Raw genomic sequence first — 20,097 nt, forward strand, 5'->3', positions numbered from 1 at the left:
TTATTTAGGCTTTGGTCATTCTCATAGATTCAGGCCATCAAGTGTGACACTTTCTTCCATCTTCTGTCCATGTTTAAGATCAGGGATATCCACAGGTAGTCACATGAGATTCTATTTGTGCCTCTCCGTTGCTAGTACTGCCAAATTACTAATCAGAATTTCAAATTTCATAATCTCTCAGCCCTCTTTAATCATATTTTCTTTTAGTCTCTAGCCATGGGCTAATAAACTTAGCTCTTCTTCAAATTTTTCTAGTTCTAAGGCATTTATCTATCTTCCTTTTCTAGTTTCTACAATTAATATTAGAACACAGTCACTTCTCAAGCTGTATATTACTTCCAGATCACTAATCAAATTCTCTCAGTTGGTTTAAACACGCTCCTAGTCAATTCTCCCCCTTGAGCCCTCGGCTCTATGACAGATGAAACAAATGCCAAGACAAGAATGCTTGCTACGTGATTAGATATGGGGCTTTTCCAGCTTCAATGGCTACAACATGAACTGAGAAACCAGCATCCAAATCTTCCACCTAGCTGGGTAGACTAGGAGCTGGATCTCAGGTTGCCTAGGGCTATTGATTTAAAAACAAACAACAGTAACAAAAACAAATTTCAGGGACTTTCCCCGGATCTACAGAATCGTCTCTTAAGTACCGCCATATAATTCTGACATGCTGGGGACCACTGGCTTATAGGAAAACTTGGTGGCGTACTGGTTAAGAGCTGTGGCCGCTAACCAAAAGGTAAGCAGTTTGAATCCACCAGGCACTTCTTGGAAACAGTATGGGGCAGTTCTACTCTGTCCTACAGAGTCACTATGAGTAGTAATCGACTCAACACAATGGGTTTGGTTTTACTGGTTTATAGCAACGATATCCTTTCTAGTCTTTTTTTTTTTTTTTTCTCTCCCCTCAAATGACCACCAGTAGGTTACCACTGAGCGTCTGCATAAGTAAATCCCTCACTAACATATATTTCCTCCTCTTTCAAATGCCATCAGTTCAAGTAAGCAACATCTCAGTGACATCTATGAGGTTAGATTTATTTCCTTTTGCTTAATACTTTAAATTCACTTTACCCTTCTAAGGAGGGATCCTGATCTAGTCTTAACACACTGGCTGTAAAGGCAGATAACCTGGGTTGACTTTCGGTTTGGTCAACTGCTAGGTGTGTCACCTTAAGCAAAGAGCCTTCCTGTTTGGATCTCAGTCTTCTAGAAAATAGGGACAGTATTAAATGCCTGAAATGGATTATCTCATATAGTCTGCACAGTAACTATTTGAGATAGGGATTCCCAATATCCTTATTTTACAATGAAAGTACTCACAGGTTTGTTGGGTAAGTTAGTAAGGTAATGAGATATGTAACAAGCACTCAATAAATGTCAGTCTGTTCTCTTCCCTCTCACCAGGCACCCTTAGGTGACATTGATGGTCAAGGAGGCTAAGCAGTATTGCTCTTTTTTCTTATTTTCTGCAGAAAAAATACCACACACCTCTCCTAGCAAAAGGCTAAGTCTCATATTCCCTTAAAGATTTTGAGAAGAATAGGAATCATACAACCTCTATTTGGGCACCTTAGAGTAGCTATCCTCGGGATCCATGAAGACCCTGTGACTTTCTGGTTTCAAGCCTACTCAGGACAAAGAGATTACTAAATAAGGTGGCCCATTTGCCCAGGCTAAAAAATGCTCCGAGGTGTTAAAAAAGTAAGCATTTTCTTAAGTACCAATGTCTGGCTCTCATTACTCTACGGTGGTACGACTCCCCCATCTCCTTCTACCACCCCCTCCCTTTCCAAGGCAACAAGAGGACATTACAGCCTCAGAAAATGAGGCCAGAATCCAGCACACACAGTACTAAAGCAATGCTGCTGTTGCTAATTACAGGCACCAGATGAAGGTCTGGAAAAATTTCAATAGTAAATTAAAACAATTAAAAGGCACAAATTTCAAAGCTCAATATGTAAATAACACTGCATCAAAATGAAACTCAAATGTGTAATGTCAGTTCAATGCCCTTGACTACAGCCAGTTTTAACACAGCCACTTAGATCATACAATTACAGAAACTTATATTATTTTAGAAACCGCATTTCAAAGAGCAGCTGCAAAGAAACTTCCTTCCCCACCCACACCAGCTTCCCTTCCCCCTTCCTAGTCACAGCTCTAGCTGTAAAATGCAAAGTTAGAAACCTTTTCAAAGAAAAACAATTCAAGTGCTGAAAGAACAGTCTATCACTGGGTACGTTTAACTTGGAATATACTAACCTAAGGATTCAGACAGAAACAAAGTAAAAAGATGCTCAGGTCATAAAGTCCAACATCTCTTTCTAAAAAACATCCAGGAAACAAAACAACAAGGTAGCACACACACCTGTATGATGTCAGGATGAATCAGTTTAGAAATTAGTGGGTGAATAATTAAAACTTCCTAGCAATAAATCTTATTACCTCTGGAGAACCAGGTGTTTCCTGCCTCTCTGTTTTTTTTTTTTAAGCTGCCATCCTCTAAGTATCCACTAGATGCCAGGCATTATCACATACATTGTTTAATCCTCACAATATCCCCCCCAAAACTCAAAAGCAAACCCGCTGCCAACAGACAATTCCAATCCACAGCGGCCCTTATAAGACAGAGTAACTCCCCGTAGGGTTTCCAAAGCTGTAATCTTTCCAGAAGCAGACTGCCACATCTTTCTCCCATGGAGCAACTAGAAGTTTTTGGAACCACTGGCCTTTCAGTTAACAGCCTAGAGTTGAACCATATCCCCAGGAAGTATTATTATTACTCTCACACAGATGAGGAAACTGAGGCTCCAAAAAGTGAGCCACAGAGCTCTTAGGTGTGAGGGCTGGGATCCAAACCTAGGCGCTGCCTACATCCAGCACCCACGCTCATCCACGCAGTCATGCTGGGTCTTTGACCCTGCATCTAGCCTGAAGCCCTTGATCCAGTAAGTCTCTTCACATCCACAGTCATAATGGTTTATCGTCCTTACTTGGAGGTAAGACAAATAAATAAACTATGACCAGAAGGATGCTTCAAAACTCTTAATTGCTTAGATACCTCACCAAACTGACAACCAAAGTGTATCATCTTTTTTGAAATACAATCTGCCTCTACTTTAAATCGTATATATTTTCCCTTTAACACCAATTCTTACAAACCACAAACTTAGCCTGTAGAAATTGACATTGCAGACTAAACATTTACCATGATTTTTAGAAAAGCATATCATAATTATCACTTTTTCCACTGAACCAAAAGGAGCCAGAGACCACAAACGTTTTCCATTTTCCCTACACTGACAGGTACAATATTCAGTGTAAGTATTAAAAAGGCAAAACTACAGACAATTTTTATAGAATTAATGGCTTTTGTGATCAAAAGAAGTCAGACTGTTAATTTCGATAAAGTAAAAATTCAAAATCAAGATCATCTATAGTAAAAGTTAAACACCAAACTAAATAATGATCAGTAAGTCAGTGTACACAATGTTAAATCGAAGTATGAACATACACATGGACTTGTTTTTCCCCTAATGCTCTGAAGGCAAGGTCTGTGTTAAGGAACTAATGCCAGGTTTAATCCAAGTCTACGAGACACTAACTAACACAATCAACTTGGCCAGCTTGTCCCCAGCTATTAGATTCATATGTATGATATATACTGACATATGTATATATGTTCAGATCAAATCCTGTTAAAACAAATACCATTTTAACAAAAATATTTCCACATCCCAGCCAATGGTCCATTCACTTCATGTAATATTCAATACCACAAAATTCCACTTAAACAGAGATATGGACAATGCCTTAAAATTCTCTGTAATGAAAACTGAATTGTATGCAATTATATTAACCATATTTATATACATAACACATGTTCATCTGTTCTGTCTCTTCTCCAAGACTGTACACTCCCCAAGAGAAGGAGGCTGCCTCTGATCTATACTCTGCAAATCAAGAGAGCTTCAACAGTGCCACCTCGTGGATATTCTATAAATACAAAGTGAGTTCCCCGGCTGTCTAAAATGTTTGAGAAGCAAATTATGTGGGAAAAAATAAAACCGAAACAGTAGAAAGCAAACAATAAAATAAACAGATTTGCTTGAGTAGGAAAGGAGGCACAGTCTCATTTAGTTAAAAGCACTTGTAAGAAACAACTGCTGACTTAAAAAAAAAATCCTGCCTCTTCCTGGCATGAGATGCCGGCTGATTCAATAGAAAGCTTTAGATAATCTGGGTTCTAGACATACAATGCACAGGGGAGATGCATTACCGGTGCGCTCATCTTACTTAAATTCATCTATAATTCTCTTTCTCATATAATTAAAAGCGTGTCTGTGTCTCTCCCTCTCTCTTATAATTAGAATATTACCGAATCTGGGTGTAAACCATGTATTCTACTCTTAGGGCCAGTTTCAGGAACTTTCCAGGGTAATCTTAACTATAAGTGATTTTAGCCATTGCATTAACTTTTGAATCAACCTCTCCCCCTCCTCCCCCACCATTACCACAATGACCAAGACGTATCATTTTGGGCATTTCACCTAATATCTCTTATCCTCACCTTCCTAACAGATACAACAAGACACAACTAAGCGATGGCTAAAATCCCTTTCAATAATTAAGGACTATGTTTCTAGAAAGAGGGCGGTCATATTTTCTTTTCTAGAGATACTAATGGAAGAAATTGAGCAGGTGGTGCTACATTTCAGCATAAAAAGCACAGAAGAGTCAAAGTTTTCAAAGCTAACTCTCAAATATTCTTCTCCACTGTCATTGTAGAAAGTTAACTTACAAGTTTTGGAAGAGGGATTAAAAATCAGAAGCTGGTGTGTCAGTCTGCACGCCCAGGTTGCAGGTCTGAGCCCTGAGCCAAGTCCTATTTGCTGTGGTGGGGCTTAAAGCATGGAGTCCTGCTGCACTGTGAACCACAGACAAGCTAAGGGAAGAGCTACTCTTTGAAGAGCCACCCTAACCCCCTGACAAGGGGTAGGGCTGCTGGCAATGACACTGGTTCATCCCTGGCTATTTCTAGGCCTACCCTAGCGTGGCAGTTGTAGCCTCCAGACTACACTGATCATATCAGAGGCAAATGTTCTGACAAGCATTCTCTTCAGGAGTGAAATCTCTCTATCTAACCTAACCAGCTGTCACTGAGTTGACCTTGACTCATGGCAACCCCATGTGTGTCAGAGTACAACTGTGTTCCATAGGCTTTTCAATGGCTGATTTTTCTGAAATAGATCACCAGCCTTTTCTTCTGAGGCACCTCTGAGTGAACTTGAACCTCCAACATTTCTTTGGTTAGTAACCGAGCATGTGTTAACCATTTGCACCACACAGGGACTCCCTATCTAACCTAGTCAACTTTAAATTTAAAAAGAAACAGGAAGGGGGGGAGGGGGAGAAGGAGAAGAAAAAAGTAGAAAAAGAAGGAACAGATGGATAGAGAGACAGAAGGGGGGGAAAAAAAGGAATTAAAAAGTAATCAAAAATCAAGTAGACTTAACCAGGGGACTGTGTATGTACGTGAGTGTGGGAGAGGATGGTGAGGGAGAAGATAAAAAATAAGCTTCAAGAAATGTAATAAAGGTATGCTATTGGTTTCCCCAAACGCATTTCTACCATTCCCTTAAGTGTCAACTTCAGATATAAATGAACATCCTAAACTTTGGGATACCTCCTGAACATGAACACTATTTTTTAGAAATAACATGTAAAGCCAAAGTGCAGATTGTATACAGACTACATCAAAATAAAAATCATTCCGTGATCAACATTACTAATCCCAGAAACTGCCTACCTTTCCTAAGTAGATGCTAAATTATTAATTCCTCCTCAATTTACATATATTAAAATGTTATATCTGTACACAGAAATGCTGCTTCACACAGTACTCAGCCATTCACTTCACAAACTCTACTCAGCTCCGCCTAGGCTCCTGGGCTGGGCACTCTCCCACCACTCAGCTTTTAAAAGATAAATGTAGTTACCTGGTAAAGCGGTAATAAAGTCCCGCTGCAACATGGGCTTCAGGTAAGAGTTAATATGTCCATGCTGATAATGACACATTCGTGAAATAAGATGTTCCACAAATTCCACCTGATCTGATTCAGACCACTGGTCAAAATACTTAATACACAAGTCTTTTTCTTTTTGATAGTTTCCTTCTGATGGCCTCTTTCTGGAGACGATCACAGATGATGTTCCATTACTTATCTATTTTAGGAAAAAAAAAAAAGTTTGACATGAGCAATAAATCTAATTAACATTTCATTAGAAACATTTTTCACCCTGTGTATTTAATCTTAAAATACCAGTTTTACCCCTAAAGCCAAATTCACTCCTTTATTAATTTGTTCAGAAGTAATTAAAAATATATTCAGGCCCCATGTCCTCAAATTAGTCACTAAAGTAAATGCTGAAGTTAAATGCTGTCTTAAATCATCATCCTCCAATGCTTATTCCAGAACTATGCTGTTATTAGATAGCTCAACTTGGCAAGGTGGCAACTGATAAGACTATTAACAGTTTGTTTTGTTTCCTCAAAATTGAAGGTTAATGCTATATACAGTCCAAGTCAATGGCTCTCAAACTTGCTTGCACGGAGGGTTTGTTAACACACAGATTGCTAGACCCCACCCCCAGAGGTTCTGGTTCTGCCCATCTGCATGTCTAACAAGCTCCCAGATGATGGCGCTGTTGCTGGTACAGGGACCACACTTTGAGAACCACTGATATATCTAGTGGAAAAGATAAAAAGCCTGTGTGCTGAAACCTGAAGGCTTCATTTTACCTAACAGTTTCAATCTCCTCCATACAGTTTTCCAGTGTAACTAAACTGCTGGCAAAAGAGTTTAAACTTTCTCTCCATTCTTTTGATCACTTCTCAGAAAGTGACCCAAGGTAAACCAGGAGTGCCTGAAAAGTTCCTCATCTTGTGCAGCTGGACTGTGGAGAATCCACAGATTTTTGCACTAACAATGCATTTCTCACCAAATCTACCTACATGGCCTTGGATAAAATCAGTGTGCGTGTGTGCGTGTGTGTGTAATTTTTTTTGAAACTCCATATACTGCATCAGGACAACAGCATCAAAAATCAAGCCACAGCTACTACTACTGTTATGAGGCTCAGTAACTTCCTTGTTCAAAAACAAACAGCCTCAATACTTTCATCAAACATTTGCCAAGCCATCTGTCCATCACTCTGATAGCCTTTTAGTGTATAATATCAGAAGGAAGAACATATAAGAGAATTTTGAGAACTGAAGAATTCCATTATAAATTTCTATTAATTCCATTAGGAACCTATCACAAAGTCTTATATAGAAAGAACCAAGAGCCTTTGTTACCAGCATGTCCCTTAACTCAAAGTGAACTGAACCTACCCCAGAGAGAACACACCTTTTATAAATATCCAAAGGAGTCTGTAGGCTTCCTTGATAAAAATCTTATAAATCTTTCACGTCTAAGGCAAGTCCTTACGTCCACATTTAGAGGTACAAAGCAGGAAGACATTTATCTCTCACCCTATTTATCTTGCCACCCTATTATCTAAGCATGCTTCTCCCCCTCACATCTTGGGCCAAAAGAGCCCTGGTAGTACAGCAGTTAAGTGCTCAGCTGCTAACGGAAAGGTCGGCGGTTGGAACCCACCAGCCAGCTGCTCCACAGGAGAAAGATGTGGTAATGTTTCTGTAAAGATTACTGTCTGGAAAACCATATGGGGCAATTCGACTCTGTCCTATAGGATCACTACGAGGCTGAATCGACTCGACGGCAATGGGTTTTGGTGTGTCTTGGGTCAGGGAGAGCGCACTGACACCAGATACCACCAGGGGGTAGCACTGAACAGAAATCAGAATTTGATGCTGCTTTTTTTTTTGTAGTTTTTTTTTTTTTTGTAGTAGCACATCTAACAGACCCCAAAATGAAAAGAGTTCAAAACAGTCGGAATTGAAATGAAATTTTTTGCTGTGGTAAGTATCGGCAGGTATAAGGTACGTCTTTGTTGCTTACACATTGAGGATGTTCACCACAATGTTATAATAGAGAAAAATTAGAAGTAACACCAACTGCCCAATTATAGGCAACTTGTATTACTACATCTACACAGTGCTATAATGTAGCCATTAAAATTAGATTTATAAAGTAAGATTGTAAGTACAGGAGTATATGCTTATGAATTAATATTAAGGAACAAAAGGCAAGATCCAGGTTTTATACAGCATTGTGATCACAATAATTTGCGTGAAGGGACGCACACTAGCACAGGGTAAAGAATGTACATCAGAATTCCCAAAGTGCATAATATGGAGAAAGTCATACATGTTCTCCTTTCCCCTTTCTTTCTATATTTTTTCATGATGACTTGCCAAAATAATTGCTTTCATGACAGATTAAAAACAAAAAGAAAGCCAGTAAAAATTACCAAATAGTAACAACTTGCATTTGTGTACTGTTTTACAATTTACAAAGCACTTTTACACCCACTATCTCATTTAATAAACAAGAGTTATTATTTCATTTACAGAGGGTTCCTAACCATCTAACCTCCCTAGGGCATTTGTAAACCAGTAACTAGTTGACTGGAAGACAGATAAAAAGAAAAACTGAAAGCTGAAGTTTTAAGAACCACTGTGAACTGAAAAATCAATAGTAAATGAAGAGAATCCTATTTTAAAAAAATAAACATGAAGGAAAGAATAAAATTCAGTATGAACAAAATGTTTAAGAAAAATTAGTGGCATGTGCACTGCTCTTCAGCACATTTTCAATATTCTTTTTCCAACCACCTACAAAGAACTTCCTAGCATTGTTTTGCCTTGTTTCATTTCATCTTAAATTTGTTGGGGGCACTTGATTCTCGCTAAGTAAGTAACCTACATCTTTAGTTTCAAATCCAATAAACCAAGAAGTTTTTCTTTATATTATTCTCTTCAGATTTAGATTGATGAAGTCTGTGTGCCATAATGGCTGATTAAAAACCCAAATCATTTAAAATTTACATGCCCACCCCTCAAAAAAAAAACTGGGGGTGGGGGGAGAGGGAGGGAGAAAGCTGGCAAACTAAAATAAAACTAAAAGCTGGCAAACTAAAACAGAGAAGAAGAAAACTGAGATTACAAAGTAAAGTCAAACCAATGGTAATGGAAGAGAAGGATAGAGGTGAGGGACAAAAGGAAAAAAAGTGGTATGTGGCACGGTGCCATTCTTTCTGGTGACAAAGGATGCCACCACTCTCCACCTTTGGCTTAGATCATGGCCACAAACAGAACTTTTTAGGCCACAGCCACTTCAGAATCTTTGTGAATTTTGTAGAAAACTCCAAAATGCTCTGTTCTTTACTATTTGTAACAACACTTCCCCAAGGAAGAGAAGATAAATTAGGGTGGGCTCCGAAACTAGCAAAACTGCACAAAAGAAAATAAAAATACTTGGCTCTTGTTTTCTTTAAAGAGATCAGCTGAGGGAGCATCTTATCTACATTAACTCAATTGCTATCTTATCTTGCGCCGTCATTCCTACCTGCCAAAGGGTATTTTTCTTTGGGGACTCATCTTCATTTTGATCCTCCATAACTGAAGTGTTCTAAGGGGGGAAAAACAGGTTATTTGAATTATGCCGAGTTTTGCAAGTTCTAATTAACTACACCAAGATATAATTTTGAAAACCCAAACCAGAGTCTACCAACACAAACCTAAGAGCTATCTGGCTCATGGCTAATACATGCCATTTTGGGTCAAGGGGGCTGTGTTCATCTTTCATAAATCAATACAGTTAGTGGCTGAACAAAAGTAAGCATCAAGTCTTTATTTATGAAGGTTGGACATAAATTGTGGGAAAACAGGCTAAACTGTCAGAGCGAGGCTAACGCTCTACCTCAGTCATCACCGTTCTTCTTTAACTTGTGGCAAGAAGCCCCAGAGACCCTCTTAGGTTCCTGATGACTGCATAAAACGTTTAGTAGAATGTCTGCTATTAAGTAATCCGCCCCAGCTATCAGCAGTTAGAACTGACAAAGCCCTGGAAGCCCGCTGCCTTTCTCTTTCCTCCCCTGGTAGCCCTGTTTTTCTGGACTGCTTTGCAATCTCCCCAAGCAAGCACGGCGGGTACCCCAGCCTACTCCCCGCAGAGGAGGACGCTGTCAGCCAACAACAATCTGGCATGCCTTGGGAATCCATCGGCTTTTGATTTTTGTGTTTACTGCACAAAGAGGCACTGTGTGATTATTCTTTCTGGCAACCTAGTCGCTCAATAGTTGCCCATTAACTGGAGATTATACATGATTGGATTTTCCCTTTTGAAGCTCCTACCTAATGGCTAAATGGAAACTTAATGAGAAGGGGAAGTGGGAGAGTTATGCTCCAAAAGGAATAACAACTCATTCATGGATAGCAGTCTGTCCAAGATTCCTTCCAGCCTAATTCTAAGATCGGGGCACAAAATTTAAACTACAATATTTGTCCCACAGCATTATTCAACAGGACCCTAAAGACCTGTCTAAGTTACCAGTGTTTATAAAATCCTGCATATTGCCCTTAGGGAATAAGCCCATCTCTCAAAGTTTTCCTATTTTTTCTTTATGTTCTTCAACTCTTAAAAACGTTTGGACTCACACAGTATTTCCAAACAATCTGTCTGAGAATACCCAATGTAGGTAATGGTAATGGCAGGAAAGTCACAACTGAACAGTGGTAACTCTACAGGTCATACAGCCGGCTCTGATCAGGGATGTAGTATAACGTAGTAGAGAAGCCAAAGGCTTTGAAACTGAAGAGAGGGGTATGAATCTTGATGTGGTCACTTACTGAATGTGTGTATGCAACCTTGAGTAAGTCATTTTACCCAGAGGATTAATATAAACTATACAGAGTTGTGTGGGTATGGAGATTGCCTAGCATAACACTTGGTGTATAACGGGTATTCAAAAAATATTAGTTTACTCCCTGCTTTGAAGATGCTACTTTCCCCTAAGTGTTATCTTCTCGCACTTTTCTAACCTCAGACACTTTGACAGAATGGCTCCAGATGGCTGGCTACAGGGAAAACCAACTGGCTTCCTCAGTAAAATCTTATAATCCCACAGCTCCAAAGCCTGCAATGGGGAGGAAGCAGGTGTCTGTATGTGAAAGCCAGCCACTAGCTAAAGGAAAGCAGCGTGTATACAGGAGATAAACTGTATTTTATAAGCCAGACTCCACATTGCTTGATCTTCATTTCCCTTTGCTATTCCCAAATTCTTTAGTAAAATATTGTTTAAACATTTCTGCTGAGACTATGCTAAACTAACAAGGAATTAAGCAGACAGAATGCTTTAAGAACCCAATGTCCAAAGCAGGGCTAGAGTAGTGGCAGCAGCAAATAATCCTGAATGGAAAGAAGGGAATGGGAAAGAGAGAAACAAAAAGTACAATTTCTGAAGGTCTCTCCATGCAACTTTCCTTTTACTTCTAACTTGAGGGACCTATGGATTAAAATATCTGGCAGTGTTCCTTAGGCGAATGAAAAAGTGGGAACAGTGACTCAAGACGCCATCTCCTAGGTTTGACTAATAGAGACACAAAGCCGTCTTGTAATGTCACAACGTTCTGGGTTCTAAGAGGGTGGCAAGGAGAGAAAGAAGAATAGCTGACGGACCGCATGAAAGGTGAACATGTAAAGGAATGGGGAATTAAGTGGCAAGTCAGCCCCCAAACCTGTGTCTCCAGGTACCCCAGGCAACATATGAGGGATGATACGTGTTTTGAACTAAAAACTTTTGAAAAATAGGAGCCTGAATCCTCCAGAGCTATTCTTAATGCTTTCCTCACTCAGGAAAGACGCCAGAAAGTCAGGGGTCCCTACAGGCTACACAAGAAGCAACTGTCTGTCTTTACAGTGAGAAAATTTAATTCTTCCTTTCATTCATTCCAAAAGGGAGAAATGGTGTTTACTTTTACAGATGAGACAGAAATGCATAACCCTTCTGATAAAAATAGCTATTGTCCTCTTAAGGCTTGGTGAAAGTAGATAAAGATACACAATTTAGTAAAATTGTATTAATGAAACCCTGTGGGGGCTGGAATAGCTCCCCCATCATACATATTTTTTCAACTTCTCTTATAAAGCCTTCAGGTGATGCCAAAGGGAGGATTCAGTTTATTGATGAGATCATTCCCAAGGAGTATTCCAGGTGATACTAATCCCAAAGATGTTAATTAAGTTTGAGAAATGCTGCACACTCTAGATCTCTCTTGCTCTTGCTCTCGCTGTCTCTGTCTCTCTCTCTCTCAGAGGCTACAACACACTGCATTAAGATACCAAAGGTTCTGTAATGTCCTGCAAGTAAAGACATCAGACTGGTTTAGTTTAATTCAACTTTCCCAAGCTTGTTGCACAATGACCACCACCCCCCCCCACATTTTATAACAAAATCTATTCATAATGTTGTTGCTATCTGCCATTGAGGCAGCCCTGAATTATGGCAACCCCATGTACAACATGGTCCTGAGCCATCTTCACAATCATTGGTATGCTAGGCCACTGTGTGGTCTGAGTGCCTTCCAACCTATCCTCCAGCCCTATATCAGACAATAGTCTGTTGTGATCCATAAGGTTCTCACTGGCTAATTTTTGGAAGTAGATGACCAGGCCATTCTTCCTAGTCTGTCTTAGTCTGGAAGCTCTGCTGAAACCTGTCCACCATGGATGACCCTGCTGGTATTTGAAATACGGGTGGCATAGCTTCCAGCATCACAACACAAAAGCAACCACAGTACAATAAACTAACAGACAGGTAGTGGCTATTAATAATATCTCAATTCATATTGGCAAATACGAGAATTGGGCAATAAACCAAAAAAAAAAAAAAGAAAAGCCAAACCCACTGCTGTCAAGTCAATTCCAACTCATAGCGACCCTACAGGACAGAGAAGAACTGCCCCATAGAGTTTCCAAGGAGTGCCTGGTGAATTCAAACCACCAGTCTTTTGGTTAGCAGCTGTAGCACTTAACCACTACGCCATCAGGGTTTCCAGAATAGGGCAACAGCACAGCATAACTTCTTCCTCCTCTCAGTTTACCAGACAAATACTTCTAGGAGACAAAGGAAACGCCCACTTTAGTAAGTAGAATACATTCCTCTCCTCTTCCCTATCATATTTCTCAACCTGCTATATGGGGTTGTGGGACTGAGGGATGGGTAAAAATAGAAAACTCTCTTATAGAAGTCATAAAGAACTTTTTTTTTTTTTTTAATCATTTTGATTTTTAATCCTTAAAGGCAATAGACAAAAGGTCACAGTTGAATGTAGGGATGAGGTAAGGAAAAAAAAAAAAGAGCCTTCCAAGGGGAAAGGAAGGTAGTTTCCTATATTCAAACTCTCAAGTGAAACCATGAGGTAAGCCAACCAGAAAGTTGAAATCCTCTTTGATCCTCTGTCACTTCTGGGAAAGGGAAGTTCTTTGAAATACCAAATTGGCTTATTCACTTCCTACCCTTCTCATCATCATCCCTTTCCTCCTAAACCTACCAAGAAACATCACATATATATAAATAAAAATCTAGGCTCTCCCACTGTGATACTACTATCAATGAAAAACATTCTCAGAAGAAGCAGCTGGCCTCTGGGCCAAGTCAACCTTGGTATTATCAACACTTTGGGCTGGAGGCTTTCATGTACACTGTAGGATATTTTGCAGCATCTCAACCCTATCCACCCCCCCACCCAATTGTGACAAACAAAAATGTCTCCAGATTGACAGGTGTCTGGGGAGATGGGGGGGGTGCATAAAATTGCCCCCACCCCTTGAGAATCACTGCTCTAGGGGGATGAGCTCCTAAACTGGACTCTTCTGAAAGATACACTAAATCACAGCCATCTCATGCCTGGCCTTTCTCCTTGGGCTTCTTTCCTTAGCACCTGTGACCGTATGTGATCTTCAAATACAGCCTGATCTCACCATGGCCAAGTAATTCATGGAATATGGCCAGATATCTAAATTCTGGAGCAAATTCCGGATGCCTTTAAATTCACATTTGGGAAACTTTCATATCAGGGGTTCTTTACTAGATGTCCATGGACTTGGGGTAAGGATAAGGGCTATAAATATCATGAAACCATGTACAAAAGTTAGTGTATCTGCAATTCCCCAGAGAGATGATCCACAGCTTTCATTAGGTTCTCAAAGGTGTCCCAAATGCAGTAAGATGGCAAAGTGTGTCTTTGACCAAATAGCTGACTGTAGAGCAGATGAAGCCATAGGCAATATACATTTTGTTTTGTTTTTTAAAGTTTCCCAGGTAACTATGTCTCTTCTTAAAAAAATCACTGCTATGGAGAAATTATGCGGTCAATGGAGTAGGACCAACCTTAAGTAAGAAATTGCACTGATACCATCACGGCAGACTTCATCCAATACGTGATTATTTCAGAACTACCAAATACCACTGGAATCTAATGCCTATTCCTGGGTAGCTTCTCCAACTCACATTTATGAAACCAGTCGATTATATCAAAAATGCGATCAATTATATATTATATCTAATCTAATAATTCCATAGAATAAAAATGACAATAATTACTATTTAATGATTCCCTATGACATGCCAAGCATTGTGTTAGAAACTTTATATAAATGATCTACATGGTACACATTATCCCCATTTTACAGATGGAAAACCGCGGCTTACATATATTTTGTAATTCGCCTACAGTTATGCAGCAAACGAGTGTGAGGATTCCAAGCTAGGCTCTTTCTACCTATACTGCCTCCTCAGTTACATAGCGTGTATGGCTATTTGCAGCTGATGAAAATCCCAATCTTGTTTTAGAGACATTTTTCCAAGCATCGCAAAAGAGGACACAGGCACAGGCAGTTGCTCTTTCTTCATAAATAGCCTTCTGAGCATAACTGATGGTGTAACTTTCCAACCTAAGGACAACTGGTTGGTTGGTTAGTTCAATTAGTCAGGTCTCCATTACCCTCAGAATCAGACTTGGAAATTTAGTGCCACTGATCACAAATATGTCTAATGAAAGAGGACAGGAAAAATAAAAAATAATCAAATTCAGCACTGCTATTAAAAGCAATAGCTGGAAATACATGTAGTGCAATATTTGAGAATGATAAACAGCCAAGGAAAAATAACTTTCCTTTTTACCTGTGCATTTTAAATAACACTGCTACCCCAGGCTAGTAATGGCAAAAATTCCTCACCTTAATAAATAAAAACATTCTAGGTAGCCTCAATGTAAAATACATTTCTTAAAACAAAATCTTGAAAAGTTTACCATACTGCACAATCATTCAAAAAAAAGAAAACCTCGCAATATTACGAGTTGAAAGGTTGTCAGGAAAGAGGGAAACAACCTAGTATTTTCAGCAGCTGTGTTATTAAAGTATATCTGCAATATCATTACATCTGGTATGGAATCTCAGCAATCACCTCAATTTCCTTTTTCTCTATTGTTTCACTAATCTTGGAATCTCTTTTTCACATTCCACCTTCTCACTGTCATGCCAATCAATGGAAGGGGCAGGCTCCTTCCAAAGACCTACCCTCATTTTCTTTTAGTGTGTGTACAGGCACAGCAGGCTCTGAGCAGTGTGGTACCTTTGCCAGTAGGTGCCACCATCTAACACAGAATATATTTCACTTGGAAAATTTGAGAGTTATGTAAGGGGAATTAATTCCTTACTTTAAAAATGCTGCAACTTCTGCATTTTTAGTTTTATGATGAGAAATACAACATAGAGTTGATTCTGACTCATAGAAACCCTATAGGGCAGAGTAGAACTGCCCCATAGGGTCTCCCAGGAGCTGCTGGTGGATCTGAACTGCCGACCTTTTGGTTAGCAGCTGAGCTCTTAACCACTGCACCACCGGTGCATCTTTATTCCTGAGAAAAGGCAAAGAGAACCTACAAAAGATCTGGAAAATGTGGCATTCTGCCATTTTGTTTTAAGATTTTTCAGCTTAGGACATTCATGGTAACAAAAACGTAATGCAAAATGCTACTAGCAAACTTTACTGAGTCTCTGTGCTAGGCAAGTTTCATATACTATCTTTTAATCATCAGAAAAATATCAAGCAGATATTCCAATTTTACAGAAAAAAAAAAGAGAGAGAGAGAGAACCAGAGAAGTAATTAGTTAAGCGTCACACAGCTAGGAAAAAAGAGATGCACGACTTGGATCTAGGTCATTCTACTCAGAAATCAGTGTATTTTACACACAGAAAAATGTATCTTGGGTGTTTTCCAACTGCTGGTTATGGCCCATAAAATCAATTTAATGCATTGCAATCAGCATTTTTAAATAAATAAAGTTGAATCCAGGCATTCCCCTGCCCACTGATGTAGGCACAATAATGTCACCCACACACACACAGACTAAAAGGAATGAGCAAAAAACATAACAGAAAATCAAATAAAAAGGAAAGCAAGAGTCTTTACTACAAAGAGATCAATATTCAAGTCAAACCATTAAATAACAGAGTTTTTTTAAATTTCTAAGAAGCAAAATTTATAAAGAGGATATATCCTTTTATGTACTAAATAAAATTCCATAAAGTACACCAAGGAAAAGAGAAGTATTTTTTGTTTTTAAATAGCTTTCCATCTTTGATAGACCAAGTAAATAAATAAGCTTGACTATATTAAATAGATCTCAAATACCCCACTCAATAAGACTATGCATTATTTACAATTTTCCATGAAACACTATTTAAAAAAAAAACCTGATTGATGATACAGCATTTTAGGCCACAAAAAAAAAATCTCAAATACAGTAAGAAATCAGAAGAGATTATTATATGTTTAATATTAAGCCAAGCAGAAAAGTCTAAATCCACTTTGTCAATTACTACTTGCCATAAATTCTAAATACACAGAACAACAACTGGTTAAGGTAAACCAAGCACCTTTTGGTTGTTACTGTTAACTCTGCCTAGGCTCCTAATCCCTAATCTAGGGCAACACAACTCCATTTACATTAGCACCAAAAATCATGAAATACTTAGGTATAAATCTAACAAGGACTCTCTGAATAGCACAAATGGATAAGGGCTCAAATGCAAGCCAAAAGGTTGGCGGTTCAAACCTACCCAGAGGCATCTCAGAAGACAGGTTTAGTGATCTGCTTCTGAAAGGACAGCCCTTGAAAACCCTATGGAGCAGTTCTACTCTGCACGCAAGGGGTCGTGATGAGTCGGAATGGACTCGATAGCAACTAACAATAAATCCAACAAAATATGCATAATATCTATATCAGAAAAACTGCAGAACTCTGGTGGAAGAAATCAAAGAAAAATCAAAATAATTGGAGAGAGATTCCATTTTCATGGATATAAAGACTCATTATTACTAAAATGTTGATTCTTCCTAATTTGATCTATAGATTCAATGCAATCCCAAACTCCAGCACATTATCTTGTGAATATCAATATTACACAAGGTGATAATAAAGCATCTGGAGGAATGAACACAGGAAGATGTTTTTCTTCCTTGCTTCACAGCCAACTTTTTTAAAAAAGGGTGTGCCCACGTTATCAGATACTGAAACTTACTCTTAAAAGCTACAATAACTAAAGCAGTGTGGCCCTGGTAAAGTAAAACAGATTAATGGAAACCCAGAAACAGATTCATCTATACTTATGGATGTGTGTATGATGAAGTGAGAACTTCAAACTAGTGGAAAAGGGATAATTCAATAATTAGTATTCAAAATAAATGTCAAATGCTACCTCACACCATATATCAAAATATACTATGAAAAAAAATCAAGTGTGAAAAACAAAATCATAAAACTACTAAAACAAAACACAGAAGAACATTTGTAAGTTCACAAAATAGGGAGAGAGCTGTCTAAGCAACGACACCAAACATGGAAAAAGATTAATATTTGGTTAAATAAAAAAATTTTAACTCCTAAATATTCAAAAATAGCAAAAATTTAAAGGCAAATACATTGGGCGAAATATTGCAACATATGATAAATAACTTACCATATAAAGATTTCTTGTAAATTAATTACAAAACAAAAATTAATACCTTGGTAGGAAAATAAACAAAGGTACAGAGGTTTCAAAAAAGAAATTTAAATGGTGGCCCAAAAACAAGCACATATAGTAACAAAACAGATGCAGTCTTTCACCTATCAAATTAGCAACTTCTCTTTTTGTGTAATGTATAGGGATCAGGCTCTCTGACAGGATTATAAATTGTGACCTTTCCAGAGAATACATATCATCACGTAATTTTAAGAAGTACTATGTAACACTTGACATTATTTCACTTACAGCAATTTGTCCTAAGGAATTACACACCTACAAAAATTTTAGCAACAATTTATAACATGGAAAAATTGAAGACAATGTAAACGTCCAACATGTCACTAGCACTCAGACCAACATAATTAACACTACCAGGGCCCAAAATGTCTCCCTCATACTACCTCCTAGTCATTAGCCTTGTTGAAGGTAATCACTATTTTTTTTATTATCACTATAGATTCATTTTGCCTGTTTTTGAACTTTATATCAATGGAATCATATAGAATACATTCTTTTTAGTCTGACTTCTCTTGGTTAATATAATTGTTCTTGATGTTCTTAAGGACAGAGGCAGTTTGTTGTCTTTTCACTGCTGTATGCTATTTCAAAAATTATTCATGCATTCTACTGTTGATGAACTTGTGGGTTGTTTTAGATTTTAACATTTAAAAATAATTCCATCATGCATTTTGGTGTACATGGGTAAACATTTTTGTTGAGTCTATATCTAGGAGTAGAATTGATAGGTCACTGAGCATACACTGCCACTTTTCTAAAGTAATTCTATCAATAACCACTTCCACCAACAGTGTGTATGAATTCCAGCTGCCCACCAGCTATGGATTTTGTTCTTTTTTATTTTACCATTTTGCTGGATATATAGAGGTATCTCTCTGTGGTTTTAACATGCATTTTCCTGATGACTAATGGTGTTGTGTACCTTTTCATAGATTTATTAGCCATTTGGATATTGTCTTTAGGGAAGCAATGGTTCAAAACTTTGACCATTTAACTGAGTTGTCTTCTTTACTGATCTGTAGAAATTCTTTATATATTCTGGAATGTAGTACTTTGCCAAGTATATTTATTTAAAAAAAGGTCTCTCAATTTGTGGTTTAACTTTTCTTTCTCTTAATTGTGTCTCTGATGAACAGAAGTAATTAGTTTTAACAAAGTCTCATTTATCAATCATGCTCTCTGTGTCTTCTCCTAAGGTTATAAAGACATTCCCCCATGTAATATTCTAGAAATTTTACTTTACCTTTCACAGTTAGATCTAAAATCCATCTGTACTGATATTTATGTAAGATAGAAATCAAGATTCATGTTTTTTCAATTTGTAGTTCCTGTTATTCAAATTGCAGGTTCTAATCCCTTATGGGAAACCCTGGCAGCAAGTGAGTGGTTAATTAAGTGCTACAGCTGCTAACCAAAAGGTCAGCAATTCAAATCCACCAGGCGCTCCTTGGAAACTCTATGGGACAGTTCTGCTCTGACATATAGGGTTGCTATGAGTCGGAATCGACTCGACGGCAATAGGTATGGGGTAATCCATTAAGGGCTATATACAATTTGGTAGACAGCCATGAAAAAAAAAAAAACTGAAATAGGTAAGAACACACTCTCATCAATTCTAAGATGCTTTTTTTTTTTGACATTTTAAAATCTTTGAAATGAGGATGCTTCTTACATATCACAATTAAAATCGACAGCACTTTTTCTGATTGCTACATAAAACAATGGCAAATTTTACAATCGATGCCATCTTACATTTGATAATGAAATACAGTAATTGGGAAAGAGCAATGTGTGGGAGCATACGTATGTGAGACATACACACAGACACATACATATAAATTATACATAATACATACACATAAATTCATAACTATGTCCATGCAGGTGTTAGGTGAATAGGTAGGTAGGTGGGTGGACAGATGATAGACAGATTAGATAGAAAGAGACAGAGAGATATAAATTACACACAAACATATAAATGCACATGCTGCTGAAAGCCGCTGGTTAACGTGTTAAGAGTACAATGAA

The 20,097-nt window shown here is 38.2% G+C and overlaps 1 protein-coding gene across 8 annotated transcripts in view; it reads right to left on the reverse strand.

The window, feature by feature from the left end:
• Positions 1–20,097, reverse strand: part of FBXW11 (F-box and WD repeat domain containing 11) — a 132,394-nt gene that overhangs the window by 36,967 nt on the left and 75,330 nt on the right. For 6 of the 8 annotated variants that reach the window (XM_049874314.1, XM_049874310.1, XM_049874315.1 and 3 more), the window contains 2 exons: positions 9,543–9,605; positions 6,006–6,231 (listed from right to left, as the gene is read on the reverse strand). In XM_049874314.1, coding sequence (XP_049730271.1) covers positions 6,006–6,231; positions 9,543–9,605 — 289 coding nt within the window. The remainder of the gene's footprint in view (positions 1–6,005; positions 6,232–9,542; positions 9,606–20,097) is intronic. The other 2 variants (XM_049874311.1, XM_049874317.1) reach the window with 1 other exon arrangement.

This window comes from Elephas maximus, chromosome 2, assembly GCF_024166365.1.
Source record: "Elephas maximus indicus isolate mEleMax1 chromosome 2, mEleMax1 primary haplotype, whole genome shotgun sequence".
Lineage (NCBI taxonomy): Eukaryota > Metazoa > Chordata > Mammalia > Proboscidea > Elephantidae > Elephas > Elephas maximus.